Source organism: Argentina silus (assembly GCF_951799395.1).
Source record: "Argentina silus genome assembly, chromosome: 16".
NCBI classification, from domain to species: Eukaryota; Metazoa; Chordata; class Actinopteri; order Argentiniformes; family Argentinidae; genus Argentina; species Argentina silus.
This window is the reverse complement of record NC_139670.1, coordinates 508,518-527,561: the sequence shown is the minus strand read 5'-3', so window position 1 is coordinate 527,561 and position 19,044 is coordinate 508,518. Positions and strand designations below refer to the sequence as shown.

The window sequence follows — 19,044 nt, the reverse complement described above, 5'->3', positions numbered from 1 at the left end:
ACCCACCTGTCTGTCTGTCTGACCTCCAGACCCACCTGCCTGATTCACCTGAGTCATGCTACCTCCACCCTTCCCTCTCTCTCCTCTATTGATGAACTGTTGTGTGTATATACTCCTCCTCCTCCTCCCCCATCCCTCCCTCCTCCCTTCATCCCTCACTCCTAAACACCTTGATCTGTTCTCTACCCCTCCATTTCCACACTCTCTCCTTCTCCTCCCAGAGGGATCTATCCATCATTTGGGAGAATTATTACTTGTTATTATTTATTGTTCTCATTCCAGGACTATGCTGATATAGCACCCCTCTGTTTTCATAGAAGGAACTCTCCAGGATCAGAAGGTAAGGTTTATGAATGTCTTCACCATTTGATTTGTTTAAATCAAAATGAGAGCAAATGAAGAACAGTCATCTCATTATGTAGTTGGATGTTGTATATTTTAATTTAGATGAACAAATCCAACTGTCTTTTTTGTCTTGTTACAGCATGGATTTAAATTTCTTAATTTCTTGTGTGTGTGTTTCATGTCCAGATTATTAAACCTGTGTGTGTACTGGAGTCTCTCACTGAGACCAAGGTGTCTTATTCATGGGAGCCCTGCTCACATTAAAATACATTATATTAACAATACATCACACAATATAATGAATTAAGACAGGTACACCCCTCAGATGACTGATGGTTACTGGTGTGTTTCTTGTGTGTGTGCTTCCTGTGCAGATGTGTCTCTTCTCCCTCCTGTTGTGTGTGTGCAGCCTGACAATCTCTGTGCAGGCAAATGGTGAGTTACATCCTAACATCCTTCTACAACAGATGTCAGACTAGAGGACCAGGGTAGGAGATGTCAGACTAGAGGACCAGGGTAGGAGATGTTTTGAGTTATAGTAGCGGAAACTGAGCAGGCAGTGTGAGATGGCAACATGCTTCTGTGGGCTCAGGATGGCGTCAATAGAGAGTAGGGTGTTTCAGTTAGAGAGTAGGGTGTTTCAGTTAGAGAGTAGGGTGTTTCAGTGGCAGGAAGGTCCCTCTGACATGCTGTACTCTGTTATTGTGATCTGCTGTGGGTCCAGTTGAACTGTCCCAACCCTCCCAGCAGAGGGACTGGTGTCCTAACTCAACCTGTCAATCACACAAGAATACGTTTTAAAACATGGATTAAAGGTGATGCTGTTGTTAATCCAGCTAATGTCAATCTGAGCATCTAGTGCTTTATGATGACCTGAGGTCACTGCTGAGTCAGGATGACAGGCTGGACCTCTGGGTTCTGCTGAGTTCTGACCTGATGACCTGTTGTCTGTCTCTCTCCAGGAGGGGGCGACTGGTGCTACCACGGCTGTGGTAAGAGGAACTAACACACACACACACACACACACAACAAGATGTTAGTGTTCTCTGGTAGTGTTCTGTCAGTTTGGTATGACATCCCCTCTCTCCTTCTCCCTCTCTCTCCACTCCTCTCTTTCTCCCCTCTCTCCCTCCCAGAGAACAGCCCTTCCCATTGGTCCAGCGTGTATGAGCAGTGTGGAGGCCAGAGTCAGTCTCCTATAGACATCTCCAGCAGCCTCGCCCTGACGGACCCCGGCCTCCACAACTTCCTCCTGCTCAACTTCACACACCCCCACGCCCTCAAGACCCTCACCAACAACGGACACACAGGTACGCAACACACACTCACCTGGACACATACACACACACACACTCACCTGGGATATCTCTCTCTTAGTGAAGGGGGTGTGGGGGGGGGGGTCTCTGCAGGTCCTTCTCTCTCTCTCTCTCTCTCTCTCTCCTAGTGAAGGGGGTGCTGGAGGGGGTGGTGAGGGTGGAGGGGGGGGGGTCTCAATGGGTCCTACTCTCTCTCTCTCTCTCTCTCTCTCCTAGTGAAGGGGGTGCTGGAGGAGGGGGTGGTGAGGGTGGAGGGGGGGGGTCTCAATGGGTCCTACTCCACCCTGCAGTTCCATCTCCACTGGGGGGACACCATGTTCCACCCTGGCTCAGAACACTCCATGGATGGATCCAGTTACCCCATGGAGGTGTGTGTGAGATACTGTAAATGTAAAGTCATAAAGCTAATTTATTGATGCATCATAATTTTCCTCCAGAATTCCAACTTTGTTTTATTATGTTTTGCTGTTTAATATCATCTCTGTTGTTGTTGTGTCCAGATGCACATAGTGAGTCTGAAGCAGGGCCTGACAGTAGCAGAGTCCCAGGCAGACCCAGAGGGCATCGCTGTTCTGGCCTTCTTCATCACCGTACGTCTGCATGACTGAACATATCTACATTCTCATAATAATGAGCCTAAATACACACAACTCTCTCTAATAACTATAATGGCTCTCTCTCTCCCTCTCCTCCTCCTCCTCCTCTTCAGGTAGACAATGGGAGTACTCCACAGCCATGGCAGGACCTCACATCCTACCTGATGAACCTCACAACCAGTGGCAGGTTCCTTTTCTACTCAACACACCCTAACCCTCTCCCTGACACAGACACTACAGTTCCCATCAACCCCAGCATCTCCCTGAGTGGCCTGCTAACCGTAACCCTCTCCCTGACACAGACACTACAGTTCCCATCAACTCCAGCATCTCCCTGAGTGGCCTGCTGGGAGCTGTGGACCTCACGAGGTTCTACCGCTACAATGGCTCCCTGACCACCCCCTCCTGCAACCAGGCGGTGGTTTGGACCGTCTTCCAGCAGCCAATCACACTCAGCCGAGAGCTGGTGAGTCACAGGAGTCTTTTCCACTACAAAAATAAGACTTTGCAAGCCTACAAAGTTTCTTCTGTAACTTATTTTTCTAGTTGACTTTAGCCTTTTCTCACATCTCCTTCGTTCCCCCACTCGCTTCCTCCTCAAAAAGCATTGGAGGAGGACATCTAAGGGGAGGAGTCTAGATCTTCTCCTCCAATGTGTCTTCAGTAGGAGGCGAGTGGGGGACAGAGGAGAGGAGTCGTGTTTCAGTTGAGAAACTGCCTTTCAGATGTGATCCAGACACCACATTCCTCTCTGACATCCAGTCTTCCTCAGATCTCAGTTACATCATAGATCCATCAGACGCTCTGAGGGGACATGGTGTCCTGAACCTGAGGGGACATGGTGTCCTGAACCTGAGGGGACATGGTGTCCTGAACCTGAGGGGACATGGTGTCCTGAACGTGCTGAGGGGACATGGTGTCCTGAGGGGACATGGTGTCCTGAACGCAGGAAACATCATCTGTATTCTGATCCTCAAGAAGGAAATGACTCCACCTCCTTGGGAAGCAGACTTCCTGCAGGATGGACTGCACAGTGTCTGACTGACTGTCAAACCGGTCTAAGATTGAGGTCCAAAAGAGACTGACAACAAATACATTTGTCTAAGCAAGTGAATCATCTCTCCATCAGTCATCAGAAGACAAAGTAATCCATGCTAGGAACAGGTGCTATTGGCAGTCACAATACTAGAAGGAATAATTACTTTTTTAAATTCCTTTATTTACAGTAGAGAAAGTTGTAGTGGGGGGTGAAGAGGTCTTTAGGAGGGAATATTAAGATGTAGCCTGAAGACATGGGTCTTCAGTTTATGGCGGAAGATTGGTAGTGACTCAGTCCTGACAGCAGTGGGAAGCTTGTTCCACCAGGGGGCGCCAAGACAGTGAAAAGCCGTGACCGAGTAGCGCGGCTGCTGCATCCACGTAGAGGCGGCGGTGCCAGGTGGCCAGCCGAGGTGGAAGAGCGGAATGATGAGGCAGGGGTTTGGGGGCTGACCATTTTTAAATGCCAAAATGCAAATGGTTTTTTTCTAAAATGACCGTGGGGTTTGTCATTGTCACAAAGTGCTACACAGCCTAACACTAATTAGGAGCCCCAAGAGTCTCCAAATCTGCTCCTCCATCTCCCTGGTTGTCTGTCGGTCTTGGCCATGAGGTCTCAGTGTCACAGGCACCATCATAGACACCTGCATTCCCTCTGGCAGCACGCTATCGCTGCCTTGGTGTGATGGATCACAGTCTTCCATAACTGCATTTCGTTGTCTCTGTACTTGTACTCTACACAATGACAGTTTAATCTAATCTAATCTCTCTGTCCTGTCTGTCTGTCTCTCTCTGTCACCTGCTAGTGTGTCTCCTTATCACATTTCACATCAAACATGTGTGTTCCTCATTCCATTCCATGCACTACAATGAGCCCGTCCTCTGATTTCTACCTCCACCAGCCTCCCCTGGTTGGGTTAGCTATGCTCATGTCATCTCTGGCCGCAGAGTTCCCCATGCTAATGCCCCTGCTTTCTCAGCAGGCTAGCACTGTCTTGTAGCTCACAGACAACCTGTGTTTGAAACAGTCAGTCAGAAGATAAAGTAAATATTATCTGAATGTTTTATGTGAGTATAACCCTGATATCTCCTCTTCAGATCGACAGATTCCCAAAGAAGACAGGACTGACCAGCATCAGCCGGCCAACGCAGGATCTGAACGGACGCCAGGTCTACGCCTCCCCGGCTGTACTGCCCCCTGCTGGTAGGAGGGTCAACAAGACTATTTAGCAGTTATGTTAATGATTAATGAAATGTTGTTTTTATACTTTTATTTATTTATAATGAAACTGATTCAGCAGTTATGAGAAACAGGAAGTGGTTAAAGTCATAAACGTAAATGTTTTGATTCTTCTCTTCCTCTCCGCCAGGTCATGCTTGGAGCTATGATGGCCACGGTGGTTAGTACAACTCCATTTCCCATGATTCCCCAGCCCTGTCTCTGTAGTCCATCTCCCTGCCACTCTGTAGGATGTGTGAGGCACACGATTCAGCTGGAAACTCACATCAGGAAGCTCCAGGGACAGGAACAGGCCATTCCCTCACTAAATAACTAGTGTTCAGCTGTGTGTTGTGTGTGTTGTGTGCGTGTTGTGCGTGCGTGTGTGTTTTCCCAGACTTGTAACAGCCTTTCTCTCTCTGTGTCCAGGCTTCCCTCAGGCCATGTGGCACCTTCTCCCCCATGCCCACTGCGGCGGGGAGCGCCAGTCCCCCGTCAACATCCAGACGTCCAGCGCCGTGGTCGACGACAAGCTGGTCCAGTTCAGCTACGCCAAGTTCAACGACAAACACACCATGAAACACCTGGTCAACACTGGACACTCAGGTAAGAGACTGGTACCATGAAACGCCTGTTAGACAGGTACCATGAAACACCTGTTAATACAGACACTCAGGTAAGAGACAGAGAGGGTGTGCTCCTTCTGTAAATGGCCAACAGAGATAGTGTTGTGACTGTATGTCTGCCCCCCCAACAGTGAAGTGTGTGCTGAAGGAGGGCAGTGGGGTGGAGGTCTCAGGGGGGGGTCTGGGGGGGGTCTACTCCACCCTCCAGTTCCACTTCCACTGGGGAGACTCATCGGCCGACTCTGCAGGCTCCGAACACACCCTGGACAACAAGAGGTTCCCTATGGAGGTGTGTGTGTACACCTACTTTGGAATGTGTCCAGTCTTGTGGTCATGTGACTAACATTGTGAATGTAATGTATGTATGTGTAACTGTAGTTGTGTGTGTGTGTAACTGTTCTCTGCAGATGCACATTGTGAACCTGCGGAAGGACCTGACACTGGAGAAGGCTCTAGAGACGCCAACTGGCCTGGCTGTACTGGGCTTCCTCATAGAGGTACATAGAGGTCATAGTGACTCCTCCTGGCTGTCCTGGGCTTCCTCATAGAGGTACATAGAGGTCATAGTGACTCCTCCTGGCTGTACTGGGTTTCCTCATAGAGGTACATAGTATAGGAATTTCACCTTTGTGAAAGGAGATGTCTTGCCGTTCCAAAAGCATTTAGTCAAGCAACAAGTTTATTGTCCAAGCAAAATAGTATCATACAGCACACAGCGCATACTGGGTAAAGAAAGGCAACTCAGTCCAACTACATATGAGAGGCACACGTTATATACCGGAGACCCCAAAGCTGTGGCTACCCTGGAGGTTAACATTGAGAGGGGACATGGCAGTAGTAGCCTGTGCATGTCAATCAAAGGAGAACAACAGGGCTTTGCCTGATACTGACTGACAATCAAGTCGGTGTTCCTGCCTATTAATAGCCAGGCAGCCAAATCATTGGTTGAGGGCTTTGTCAGTCAAACATCAGGCAGCCAAATCATTGGTCCAGAGAATTGTCATGTGACTGACTAGCAGACCCCTTTCATCATTATGCCGTACAGATACATAACCATATGATACAATAGAGACTCTGGATAGAGAAGGTGTGTGTGTGTGTGAATGTATGTGTGTGTGTGAATGTGTGTGTGCGCGTGCATTAAACCAGGACACCTAACTAACCTGTTCACCTGTTTGTAATACCCCATCTCCCCCCCAGGCCACAGATGGTGAGGGTGGTAGTACAGACATCCATAGTGAGGTAAGTAGGAACTGTTTCACCATGGAGGACGTGTGATACAGAAAGTCCTCACTAGAATGCAGTCATGCAGGTCTATGAACTTTGACCTATGACCTACTTTACGACTATGTTGCCCTCAGGATCTAATGTTAAAGGAATGTGTGTGTCTGTGTGTGTCTCTCTCTCCATGTTTTCTGTCTCTCCAGATGGCAGGTACCACAGAGGCCTGGACCAAGCTCACCTCCTACCTGTCCTCCCTTCAACACATAGGTGAGCTAGCATAGGTGACCTGTAGTCTTTATACACCACAGAATTACATTAATATTAGCTTCATAAGATACAGGATATATTTAGCTACATAAGGTATAGATTTATTTGACACAAAAACGATGTTACATAATTTGATACTGTAGCATGTTAGCATAATATCTGGTTGTAGAATACGTCTGATAATTAGTTCCCTCCTCTCCTCTCTCCCCCCCCCCCCCCCTCTCTGTCTCAGACAGCACAGTCAACGTAACCAAGGAGATCTCCCTTGACGACCTTCTCGGCGACGTGGACCGCAGCGAGTACTACCGCTACAACGGCTCCCTGACCACCCCCTCCTGCAACGAGGCGGTGGTCTGGACCGTCTTCAAACAGCCAATCAGAGTCAACAAGAAGCTGGTGAGTGGACCAGACCATTGTGATGTTAGGGGGGGAACTGTATTTGAAAATACAGGTTCAAAAGACGATTTGTTGCAACGTAGGATAATCCTTTAAGAGGCCCTTTCAACCTCTTAGTCTGAGAAGGTTTTGTGTGTTTTCTCCCCGGAAATATGGAAACTACTTTTGAGAGGAGGTGGACTGAGAGTGTGTGTGACCACGGTGTGCACGTAGTCACACGCATGTGTGCACGTGTGTGTCCCTAGTGGTAGTAGCGTAAAGAAATGCAGAGGTTCCAGATCTCTTATCTTTACAGTGATGTACGTCAGGGAATGCCTTCAGACTGATGCCATAGCCTGATAGACAGGCTAAAGCAGACCTCAGACCAGAGGTCAGGAACAGCTGGTAGACCTGACTGACAGAACCCTGACCCTGACCCCTGACCCAGGCCAGGCCACACGCTCCTCATTCCAACCCAGGCTGGCTCTGTCCTACCAGGTCACCTGATTATACTGGTCCATGACATCATCCCTGCTCCCTCCATCTGGGCATGTGCAGAACTCTTTACCAGCGTCCTGGGTTGGGAACCAGTGAGATCAAAGTACCTTATGTGGGAGGTTCCCTCTTACAAACGTTCCTGCATCCTGTCGGTCTGTTGAGGTCAAACGGCATTGCTGAGTCACTTCCTGTATTGAAGCAGAGGCTGGTGGAGGTAGAAATCGGAGGACAGCTCATTGTAATGTAGCATGTTTGATACCATTCCTCGTTCTGTTCAGTTCCCACTTATTTACCTCAACCCTTCGTTGAGGTTCATACAGCATCCAGCTAATCCTAGCATACTCAACCCTAGCATACTCAAGCCTAGCATACTCAACCCTAACATACTCACAAAGTACAATGAATCAATTTCCTGCGTTATTGAACTGCGTAGTTAAACCAGAAGCCTTTGCTCCTCAGGTTTAGGAGAATGCTGCAACTAACTACTCCACCCCCCCCCCCCCCCCCAGATGAAGATGTTCCCTACCTACGCTGGCTACCACAATGTGTTTCGCCATCAGCAGCCCCTGAACGGGAGGAAGGTCTACACCACGGCCATGGCCCCCACCCTCCCTGGACCAATCACAGTCCTCCTGCTCCTCTCCTGTCTCTGCTCTTTGTCTCTGATGGGCTAATCTGGCCTGGCTCTCCCCCTGGCTCTCTCCCGGCTCCCTGACAGACCAGGGTTGTTCCACCTCATCAGAGGGAGGGTGATGAAGACAAAACAATTATTTTGCACTTTAATTAAATAAATCTGTCAAATCTGTAGTACTGGAGTTCTTCCATGTTGTTCACCTGAAGCATTCCACAGCAGGTAGCTAGCGTTAACCACCTGAGCTGATGTGGCATCTGGATGCTGGTTAGCAGGTAGAACAGGCAGGACCAGATTACATTGTAATGGTTGATAACGAAACATGAATTAGATTAGATTCAACTTTATTGTCATTGTGCAGAGTACAAGTACAGAGACAATGAAATGCAGTTAGCGTCTAACCAGAAGTGCAGAAAAGTGCAGTGTGAACAGTATATACAGGTAGTGCAGTATAGTATAAGTAGTGCAGTGTAAGCAGTATATGAATTAGCAGTAGAATGCATTTTGTTGAGTATTATCTAATGTGATATATCTTGATTGCAGGTTTTATATATCTTGATTGCAAAATATGAGGGGAGGTTATTTGCAATTGGATTTATTTTTCTAGAACTTTCTATTGATGTTGTTAAAAACAACCTTCTTGTACGTTTCGAAGCTTAATGATATTCTGGGAGGTTTTTTCTCATGTGTTGCTGTTTTTATGATCTAATAATGTCTGATCAGATCATCTAAGCTAATTAATGAGAAGCTATAAGACAAACTGTTCACAACAACATGGCTGCTCTCTGAAACAGTCAGCTGTAGTTCCACATTGATTCTCTAATAAATTCAGTATTAGAAATATGAACCCCTCTCTGCCTGTCTCTCCCAGGTCTATTGACCTGTATCTACAGACCCAGAACACGCCTGCTGTGTTCCTGTCATAGGAGATCAGTGTGGGATCATCTGTCATCAAGGGTCAACTTTTAATCTGTATCACTGAACTGAATTCTGCTGTTTTGGAGCCCTGCCCAAGCAGGGCTTCTGACCGGTTTGACATGTTTTGCGAGATGTCACACATCTTAACCACTTCAGTGCGTGGGATGAATAGTCAACATTCTAGAGTGCCATTTAAAAAATGCCTTATTTTGTAAAAATTATGTGCTTGATAAACAGGTACATCAGTCACACAACTGATGGGAAGGGTGGTGAGAGAGATGCAACGCACACACATGCACACTCACACACAAACGCTCTAACACACTCACAGACACACACACGTCAGGGAAAGCAGCAGAACTAGCTCATCAGGCAGGGAAGAGAGAAAGAAGTGTGTGAAGATGTCACCCATCTTAACTGCTTCAGTGCCTGGGATGAATAGTCAACATTCTAGAGTGCCACAAAAAAAAAACTCAAAAAAGCTCATTAGGCAGGGAAGAGAGAAAGAAGTGTGTGTGTGTGTGAGACTATAACTTCTAGGATGTCACAAATTCAAGTGCCATTGATACTATCACTACCGCCTTCCCCCACCCCCCCCCCCTCCTCCTCCCCCCATCCCCCTCATTGTTTACCTCAGATAATCTCAATCTCTATCTGTGTCTTTTGTTCAGACAGAAAGCAGCGCCACCCTGGCCAGGCAGGTGTTGTCTGCTCCCTCTGGCCTCAGTGTGGAGGAACACATGTCTCTGTTAGTCATGTGATTGGATACTTGGCTTTGGGGATGTACAGCCTATCTACCAAGTACCTATGTGGGTAAACATCTGATGACGTATTAATCTGCTGCTAATTTACCACAGCAACCTCATGTCTAATCCACCTGTCTTCCGCCTGTCTGTCTTCCGTCTGTCTGTCCTCCACCTGTCTGTCCTCTTCCTGTCTGTCTACTGTCCTCCACCTGTCTGTCCTCCACCTGTCTCCTGACATGACGACGTCAGCCTCCAGGACGATACTGCCTCAAGCAGGTTGCAGGTCGCTGTATAGACACAACTCAAGGATGTTGGCAAGGATTTCCAGATAAAAACGCTTTTCCACTCCAGAGGCCCAAAGGAGCAACACTTCCTGCTCTGGGTGATTCGGGGGAAACAACGAGGAGCTGCATGATTGCTTGGGTTTTAATATTCAAGAAGCAGAATAATATTGTGTTTTCTTGTTCGTGTAGCGGAGGTGGTTTAGAATCATGCTTGTGATGAGGTAGCCCTGACGTCCTCTTGGCCTAATGGGAGACACTTGTGTCCTCCGTGTGGGAGACCTGGGTTAGAACCCTGTTACATAACCACAGAAGGAAGGAGAGGAGACGGAACACAAACGTTTCTGATTCTGCTCATTTAAAACCTGTGGACTATGTGAGGATATTAGACTAGAAAGATCACTATTTTAAACCTCATGTTGGCCTTTAGCTGATGCTGCCCTTATTGGTTTTAATGTGTTGTGTTTTCCTACTGAGAGTTTTTATCGGCACATTTGTAAAGCACTTTGTAACACTGTTTTGAAAGGTGCTATATAAATAAAAAACTGTATTATTATTATTGTTAAATGGTGCATTGTGGACGGAGTAACTGTGCAGAATCATCACCAGCAGTCAGCAGCAGAAACACACATGTAGACTTAGGATAGACATGGAACTCCATGTATGGAACTGTCCTTTTATTGAAGTTCACTGATTGTGTTGAATGTCTGCTGTGTTTCTAGATGTGGATATTATGATCATGAAGATGACTTGACAGTTCTTTTGTGCCCCCCCCCACACACACCCTCCCACACACACACCCCCTCCCCCCACACACACACACCCACACCCTCCCCCCTGGAGGAAACCGTCAGGTCAAGGGGGCGTGTCCATCCCCTCGTCGTCAGGCCTATAAGACAGGGAGGCCGAGCGCGTGCAGGACAGGTAACCAGCTGCAGCATGAAGGTAAGATTGGCTTCAATTAGGCACTCAATTAAAAAAAAAAAAAAATAGTTCTTCAAGTCTGTAGAAGCGTTGAACCAGACGTTCAACTGTTAGATTTTTAAGGGGTAGATGTGGTAATTGGTATATTTCTAAACAAATATATATATATATATATATATATATATGAAATATTTGCGTACAATCAGCGGATGAGCGCAATGGAGTAGCTGGTGTGTGTCTAGCAGCGGTCTGGCTCTTGTGATTGCAAGACATGTATTAATTTATGAGACATATCCTAACTTTTATTTTTTTACATATTACATTTACTAGACGTATTAAGATGTTAAATTGATCCGGATATTCATGCCGTCATGATGTTGTTAATTGCCCCCCAGATGAATAGACTGGTGTTGGTGTTGGTGGTCGTGTCCGTGTCGCTGCCCGCCGTGGGAGCGGCCACGGAGAGCGCCGGTGAGTTTGAGTCTCAGTACCAGTTATGTTATCACCTGCATCCATACAGCCGTAAGTGATGGAGTGAAATGATTTTGGTAATCTAGCAGTTTTTTTTCTAAGGTTTTGCTATAATGACTAAAACCAGTATGGATATGTTAAAACCAGTATGGATATGTTAAAACCAGTATGGATATGTTAAGTGTGTAAATCTTCACCTGTATGGATATTATAGCGAGCAGCTTGGCCTAAGCAGGTATCGAACTCAGTGTTCCGCTTCCAAACGGGCCTCACTGGCTCCAACACCAGGGGAATTAACCCCGCTGGCGGAGCCGCTAACGGGCCTCACTCAGGGTCCTTACAATAGGTTTCTACTGCGTGTTGTGTGAGTTCGTTTTACCTGTATGGATGTTGCTCTGTTTAACATGTTGCAGAGCAGGTGCATATGAAGAACTATTCCTATGAAACTGTTGTTAACGAAATTCTTCTCGTCATGTTTTCAGAATGGTGTTACACTGCTCCAGAGTGTAGTAAGTACTCGTTTTATTGTCAATTCCTCATGGGAGACGATGTTACCGTAAGACTACCTGCCTCCTTGCTTCTCATTCTCCTCCCCATGGCTTCTCTTAAACTGCATTCATATGCCCAGTCTGGGCCCAGTATTTCCAAATCTGAATTATCCGGATTATTTTTTGCTATCCATGATCAGATCGAGCTGTCTGACTTTCTCTATACTGCTCAAAATCTGCCAGGTAGATCTGATCCTGCGTAGCAAAAAAATAATCTGGATCATTGTGATGTAGATTAAAAGTTTGAAACACTGACAGTTGATTAGGAACCGCCTCCTCCATTCAGTAACAATGACTCGTTTCATTAGGTGAACGCGGAGCCTGACGATGCGCTGTGTCGCCCAAGGAGCAAGTTGCTAAACCAGACGGGCCCAAAATAGTTTTTAGTTGGGAATTAGTCACAGGGATTTCAGAAGAAGAGGATAGGCCTTTCCAGGGTGTATCAACATTAGCTGTCCTGTCTTCTACTAGATTGTAATGGGTTCTGGAGTTTAATGCTGGGCCTCTTGGCTAACCTGTTAATTAAAGGTTCAATTAAGACATCATTCTGTGATAATGATTCTGCACTGCAGTGTATTGCATTGTCATTTAAAGGGGAAATCTGGGATTCCAACAGCAACAAAGCAGTCACCCCTCCACATGTTTGGTAAACAGCTGAGGGATGGGGCAGGAGAAATGAAACTACTCTCAAATGATTGAAAGCTGAACGATGAAAAGGATGTTTATTATATACAGTGTTTAGCTTTTACATTGTTTACAAACGACATGGTAAATCAAGCTTATATATTGCATTCTGATGGAGAAGATGGTTGAAGGAAACTCAGGAGGCATTTAGAAGTTATATTCTTCAAGAATCAATGGTGAACAGAAGTATCATTTAAAAAAAATCTGATAGATGGCCCCAGATAGCCCCTTTAAGCCACTGCTGTGGTGTTTCTGGTACATTGTGTTTGTATTGACCACGCTGTGGTTCTGTTGTGTTGATATTGACCATGTTGTGGTTCTGGTCCAGATGCGACTACGTGGCCCCTCAACTTCCCGTTTTGTAACGGCAGCAGACAGTCTCCCATCAACATCGTCTCCTCCTCCGCCCAGGGGAACGCCAGCCTCTCCTCCTTCTCCTTCACCAGCTACTCTGACAACTCCACCATGAAGAAGATCGTCAACACTGGCCACACTGGTGAGGAGGGGGGGGGCTTGGATTCAGGGTTTGATGAGGAGAGGGGGGGGTGGTAGGGTGTTCGGGAGGTGGGGTGGGGGGGAGGGCAGGGCTTGGTTTCAGGGTTTGGTCTCTTCTTGGTTTTCTGTCAATGACCTCAGGTGTGTTTGATTTGCCTGTCCTGGCTCAGGGGAAACAGCTGTTCCATCTACTAAAGATTGGCCAATGTTCAGGGAGAGAAATACATATTGGGTTAATCTGAACCCAGAGTCTTCTATTAGAAGAGTGGTGCCACTGAAGGGGGACATTTTCTATTGGCTAACGCCAAGATTCTAATTTTCGATCTGAATAGATACTTTAACTTCTACTGTGAAACTTCTTACCAATACTAAACGCTGTGTGGGTAAACCAGTTTGAGAAAACATTTTTTTTCCGATTTTCCAAATGTGTGGTAGTTGTATTGTTTTGCTTGAGTAGCCATGACGATTTGGGGCTGAAACTGCCTTTTTCTGTCTGCCATTTTCCACTTACAAATCTTAGTCCAATAAAAAATCTATATTGGGTAAATCAAGAAACAGTTCTTTGAACTATTTTAAGCCTGCAGTAATTTCATTGGCTCCACTCTTCTACCACTCTGGCTGAATGCCAGTAGGAGTTATTATGATCCATGAGTAAAATATGATTAAACAGAAACCTTAACTAACACAAGAAGCCATTCTAGTCACCTGGGTCACATTCACTGCATTTCCTCAACCAGGAAGTAATGGCCCTCTTCTCCACGTCTCTGTCCTCCAGTCAGGGTGGACCTGTCCAGCGGCGTGAGTGTGTCCGGGGGGGGCCTGGGGGAGGACTACACCAGCCTCCAGTTCCACCTCCACTGGGGAAATGGCTCCTCCGTCCCCGGATCAGAACACACCGTGGACGGGAAACGCTATCCCATGGAGGTACACTGCCTTCACACCAGGGGAGGGGGGGGGGGGACAGACACACCGGAGGACGGGCTTGTTGTAATGGATAGAACGTAGTAAAGAATGGCATCAAATGTGTGTCCTGTATGTGATGCCATTCCTCGTTCCATTCCATGTATTATAATGACCCTGTCCTCCGATCTCTACCTCCACCAGCCTCCCTCCCTCATTACGTTCACATTCTAGTCAGTCAGATGATCTTCTCTCAAATCAAGTGTTAATCTGACTCTCCTCCTCTTCTCTCCTCCTCTTCCTCCTCCTCTCAGATGCACATCGTGAACATCAAAACGTCCCTCGGCGGGAACGTGACTGCAGCGAAGGCAGACTCCACTGGACTGGCTGCTCTGGGCTTCTTCATCGAGGTAACCCCTAACCTTTAACCTGTGACCTTCAGGGGCGGTGGCCCAGACACAGATTAAGACTAATCCAAGACTAAAGTCTGATCTATTGAGTGATTTTAGTCCAGGATCTTCAATAGCGCAGAAACCATGACTAGCTGGCCCCTCCCCAGGGCTGTCTTACAGCATCACAGGGTCAGGCCAGACAGATGTATTTGACCTGTAGCAGCAAAACAGAATGTTTCCACAGATCAATTTTACCTTCTGCTATGATGCTTTTTAACACTTTGTCGTTTATGTTCATTGATGTGCTGCCTTTAGTGTTTGTGTCCTTTGTTGTGTTTTGATTGTGTATTGGTGTTCCACCAGGAAGCTCCAGGTAATGGTACAGGTACACCGTCCAGCTGGAAGACCCTGACCTCTTACCTGGCCAACATCACCAACTCAGGTGAGAGGACGACCACGAGGACATCCAGAATGAACCTCAAGGAGTTCTTGTTCCTTGTTATTTTAGTCACAATAATGTTATCTTTCTCTCTCTTCTCTCTTCCCTCTCCTCTTCCTTGCTCTTTTTCCCCACCTTTTCTTTACAAGGATGTTCTGAACTGTATATGTGGGCAGTTTCTTGGTGTTGAAGCAATATTTTCTATCGGTATTAGAGTGTGATATTTGCCCAATAGATTTGTCTCTCATTTCTCTCTTCTTGTCTGTAGGTGATTATGTAAACATCACTCATGCAATTTCATTGGACGACCTCCTGGAGGGAGTGGACCGTACCAAGTACTACCGCTACCTGGGCAGCCTGACCACCCCTACGTGTGACGAGGCAGTGGTTTGGACCGTGTTCAAGGAGCCAATCAAAGTCAGCCGGGACCTGGTGTGTTCACGCAACAATAGTACCATTATCTGACCTCAGATCCAGGGTTCCAGTTACACATGTTGGGGGTATATGTGTATATCCTCCATTCCATGACCTACTGTATAACAACAGGGTTGTACATATGATCTCTTCTCCTTCAACATGTCTGATTTGAAAGGAGTCGATCAGCCATTTCTAAATGGTTAGAAACTCAGTTCCTCACGTCCTCTCCTCTGGCCTCTAACAACCTCTGACCTGTAATGTTCTTCCCCCAGATCGACATGTTCAGCACAATGATCTACATCCCCCCTGGCGCTAGCCCTGCCCTGCTGACCCATGCCTACCGGCCCAGCCAGGCTCTGAACGGGCGGGCGGTGGAGACTCAGAGCACAGCCACCGCCACCACCACCACTCCCACCTCTGGAGCCTCCCAGGTGTCCTGCTTCTCCCTGGGCCTGCTGGCCCTCCTGCCCTGGTGGGGGTAAGGCTACTGGGCCTGCCTCCTGACTCACCTCTGGGTCTAGAAGCATCAGAAATGCTTTCAAACATGGCAGACATCCACGTTGTGTGGACACTAATACGTATTTCTGTTCTTATTTGTCATTTAAGTCTTTGGTTGAGCCTGTCTGGAGTGCTTGCTGGGAAGGGTTCCATGCCATGCAGAGCTCAAATGTTCTGAAATCATTTAAATGCTTTCTGATCCCAGGTCTGTCCAAAGCAACGCTCCACTGCTGAACCGATGCTGGTGCTGTAATCATAACTGTCCTTAATGATAACTGCAATCATGTTGGGGAAGTCTCTCTTGTAACGGCCATGCCTCCGTTGGTTAGCTGTTTACACTGTTTCCCTTAAGCGATCGACACATCGAAGTTAATAACTAAATTAATGTGTATTATTCAATGTATTAAATTATTGATCTCAAGCCATCAGTCTGAACTGAACTGCCAATCACCTCTATAGGTGAGGATGGTTCCAAATTGACTTTCCAGGTGTGTGCGTATAAATTACAGGTATATATGCTATGACATGATCCCTCGGGTACAACACAGGTATATATGATATCTCATACATCTGTACCTATGATATTATATCTCAGGTGTTCTGGGGCTGAAGGTTCCGTCAGGTGTTTGTGAAGGTGTGGTGTAACATGACACCAGTGTTGAGTATCTTTTGACCCATAATGTCTGTAGCGTGTTCTACCTGCTACACTTATACATATCCAGGTGTAGCCATGATCTGGGCCTATAGACCGGGATGAAATGTTTCTAAACATGTGAATAAATTATCCTATTATTGATTGTAGAATGTTGTCTTGAGTGTTCTGTTCATTTGCTGGGAGTGAGTGTGTTTTCAGGAATGAGGAGTTTAGAGTTGGCCTCTGTACTGTAGTTGTAGACATTAGTAAATGACTTGGATATGAAAGCCAGCATGGATGCTAGAGTCTATAACTGAGCTGTGTGAAACACTGTCAAATGGTACTAAAACAGTTTGATGAGGAAGTGCATTGTTTGAACGGCCGTTTCGTCCCTGTTTTAGAATCCCATTCAGACTGCATTGTTGCCCATTTGTAGTGTGGAGTCTTAGCTAGACACCTGATGTTCTCCCAGTAGAGTCATATATAATTACAGTAATAACAGTCTGCTGAACCCCAGAAAGAGAGGGAGGGAGTGAGGGTCACGTTTCACTGCACCAAAAGATTCCTGACCTAGTATGTACAGAATAGAGGGCGTATCTAGTGGTTAACTGGAGGTGTTAGCTCTGTAATTCTAGAGCTTGTTTGTCATTGTTGTTTTTGTTCGTTTGTCATGTTGATGCTCTTGATCCTGTTATTATCTAATGAACAGAAGAGCTTTGACTTAAACCAATGATGTCGGCCACAAGAACCAACCTGCCAGAAGATGTACACTACAGTTATGATTAATGAAGTCAACATTCTAGAAAATGGTACTCTGCAGTTGTGATGAAGAAACGTGATTGAGATGATTGAGAGAGGGCGTTCCTTCAGGCTGAAGGTTCCTTCTGCCTCTGATTGAGAGAGGGCATTCCTTCAGGCTGAAGGTTCCTTCTGCCTCTACTAGAAGGTAGGCATGACTGGTGGTCTGATAAAGACATCGTCAAGTTGAGTATGTCAACTATCTTTTGCCGTAGACTAAAGACCCGCCATTTTAGGGTACACCTGGGCTCCACCTCCTCACCCCTAACACCCTACAAATTACCACAACTTGGAATACATTTTCTTCCTTTCTCCAGCACTGTGACTTCCAATGGCATTTATGGAGGTTTTACTTAGGATGACTGATAGTTGATTGACTTACTTAGATAAATGTACTTATTGTAGGTCGCTTTGGATAAAAGTGTCTAAATAACTTGGATGTAGAAATTTAAATAAGTAAAGTTGTGTTAGTAGCAGCTGAGGTGAAATAGAAATATGAAACCCAGATTACATTCAATCCAATCTGTGGGTGAATGTGTGTGTGGTTTGGAACTGTGAGATGATGTGGAATATTCTACACATGGAACACAATGCAAATAGATGTTTTAGTTTTTCTTTTAATCAAACCTCTTTAGTTAATTTCTCTGTTTACAAAACTCAGGTTACAAATCTGTTCAAAAAGACCTGTTTCACTCAGTTTGATAATGTTTGCTTGTGATATTGATCGTTGATGCACGAGAAGAAGTAGGCGTCACCTGAGGATAAAGTAGATACAGTCAACCAGTAACTATAGGGCCAGTATCTATAGGACCAGTACCTATAGAACCAGTATCTATAGGACCTATAGGACCAGTATCTATAGGACTAGTATCTATAGGACCTATAGGGCCAGTATCTATAGGACCAGTACCTATAGGACCAGTATCTATAGGACCTATAGGACCAGTATCTATAGGACCAGTATCTATAGGACCAGTATCTATAGGACCTATAGGACCAGTATCTATAGGGCCAGTATCTATAGGGCCAGTATCTATAGGACCAGTATCTATAGGACCTATAGGACCAGTATCTATAGGACCAGTATCTATAGGACCAGTACCTATAGGACCTATAGGACCAGTATCTATAGGACCAGTATCTATAGGACCAGTATCTATAGGACCAGTACCTTTTTTAATCAAACCTCTTTAGTTAATTTCTCTGTTTACAAAACTCAGGTTACAAATCTGTTCAAAAAGACCTGTTTCACTCAGTTTGATAATGTTTGCTTGTGATATTGATCGTTGATGCACGAGAAGAAGTAGGCGTCACTTGAGGATAAAGTAGATACAGTCAACCAGTAACTATAGGGCCAGTATCTATAGGACCAGTACCTATAGAACCAGTATCTATAGGACCTATAGGGCCAGTATCTATAGGACCAGTACCTATAGGACCAGTACCTATAGGACCAGTACCTATAGGACCAGTATCTATAGGACCAGTATCTATAGGACCTATAGGGCCAGTATCTATAGGACCGGTATCTATAGGACCAGTATCTATAGGACCTATAGGACCAGTATCTATAGGACCAGTATCTATAGGGCCAGTATCTATAGGACCTATAGGACCAGTATCTATAGGACCAGTACCTATAGGACCAGTACCTATAGGACCTATAGGACCAGTATCTTTAGGACCAGTATCTATAGGACCAGTATCTATAGGGTCTATAGGACCAGTACCTATAGGACCAGTATCTATAGGACCAGTACCTAT

At 46.0% G+C, this 19,044-nt stretch overlaps 1 protein-coding gene across 1 annotated transcript; it reads left to right on the top strand.

The window, feature by feature from the left end:
* Window positions 1–202: 202 nt before the first annotated feature.
* Window positions 203–16,652, top strand: LOC310817118 (uncharacterized protein). Its single transcript, XM_083687555.1, has 27 exons — window positions 203–340; window positions 720–780; window positions 1,308–1,337; window positions 1,482–1,655; window positions 1,878–2,029; window positions 2,162–2,251; window positions 2,371–2,440; window positions 2,560–2,723; window positions 4,394–4,499; window positions 4,666–4,695; window positions 4,944–5,120; window positions 5,272–5,429; window positions 5,548–5,637; window positions 6,341–6,382; window positions 6,568–6,631; window positions 6,864–7,027; window positions 8,014–8,173; window positions 9,729–9,801; window positions 10,767–11,025; window positions 11,400–11,475; window positions 11,958–11,984; window positions 13,036–13,203; window positions 13,978–14,126; window positions 14,417–14,512; window positions 14,858–14,936; window positions 15,202–15,365; window positions 15,623–16,652. The coding sequence occupies exons 2-27, from the start codon at window positions 720–722 to the stop codon at window positions 15,830–15,832; spliced, it is 3,033 nt and encodes a 1,010-aa protein (XP_083543681.1). The 5' UTR covers window positions 203–340; the 3' UTR covers window positions 15,833–16,652.
* The last annotated feature ends 2,392 nt before the right edge of the window (window positions 16,653–19,044 follow it).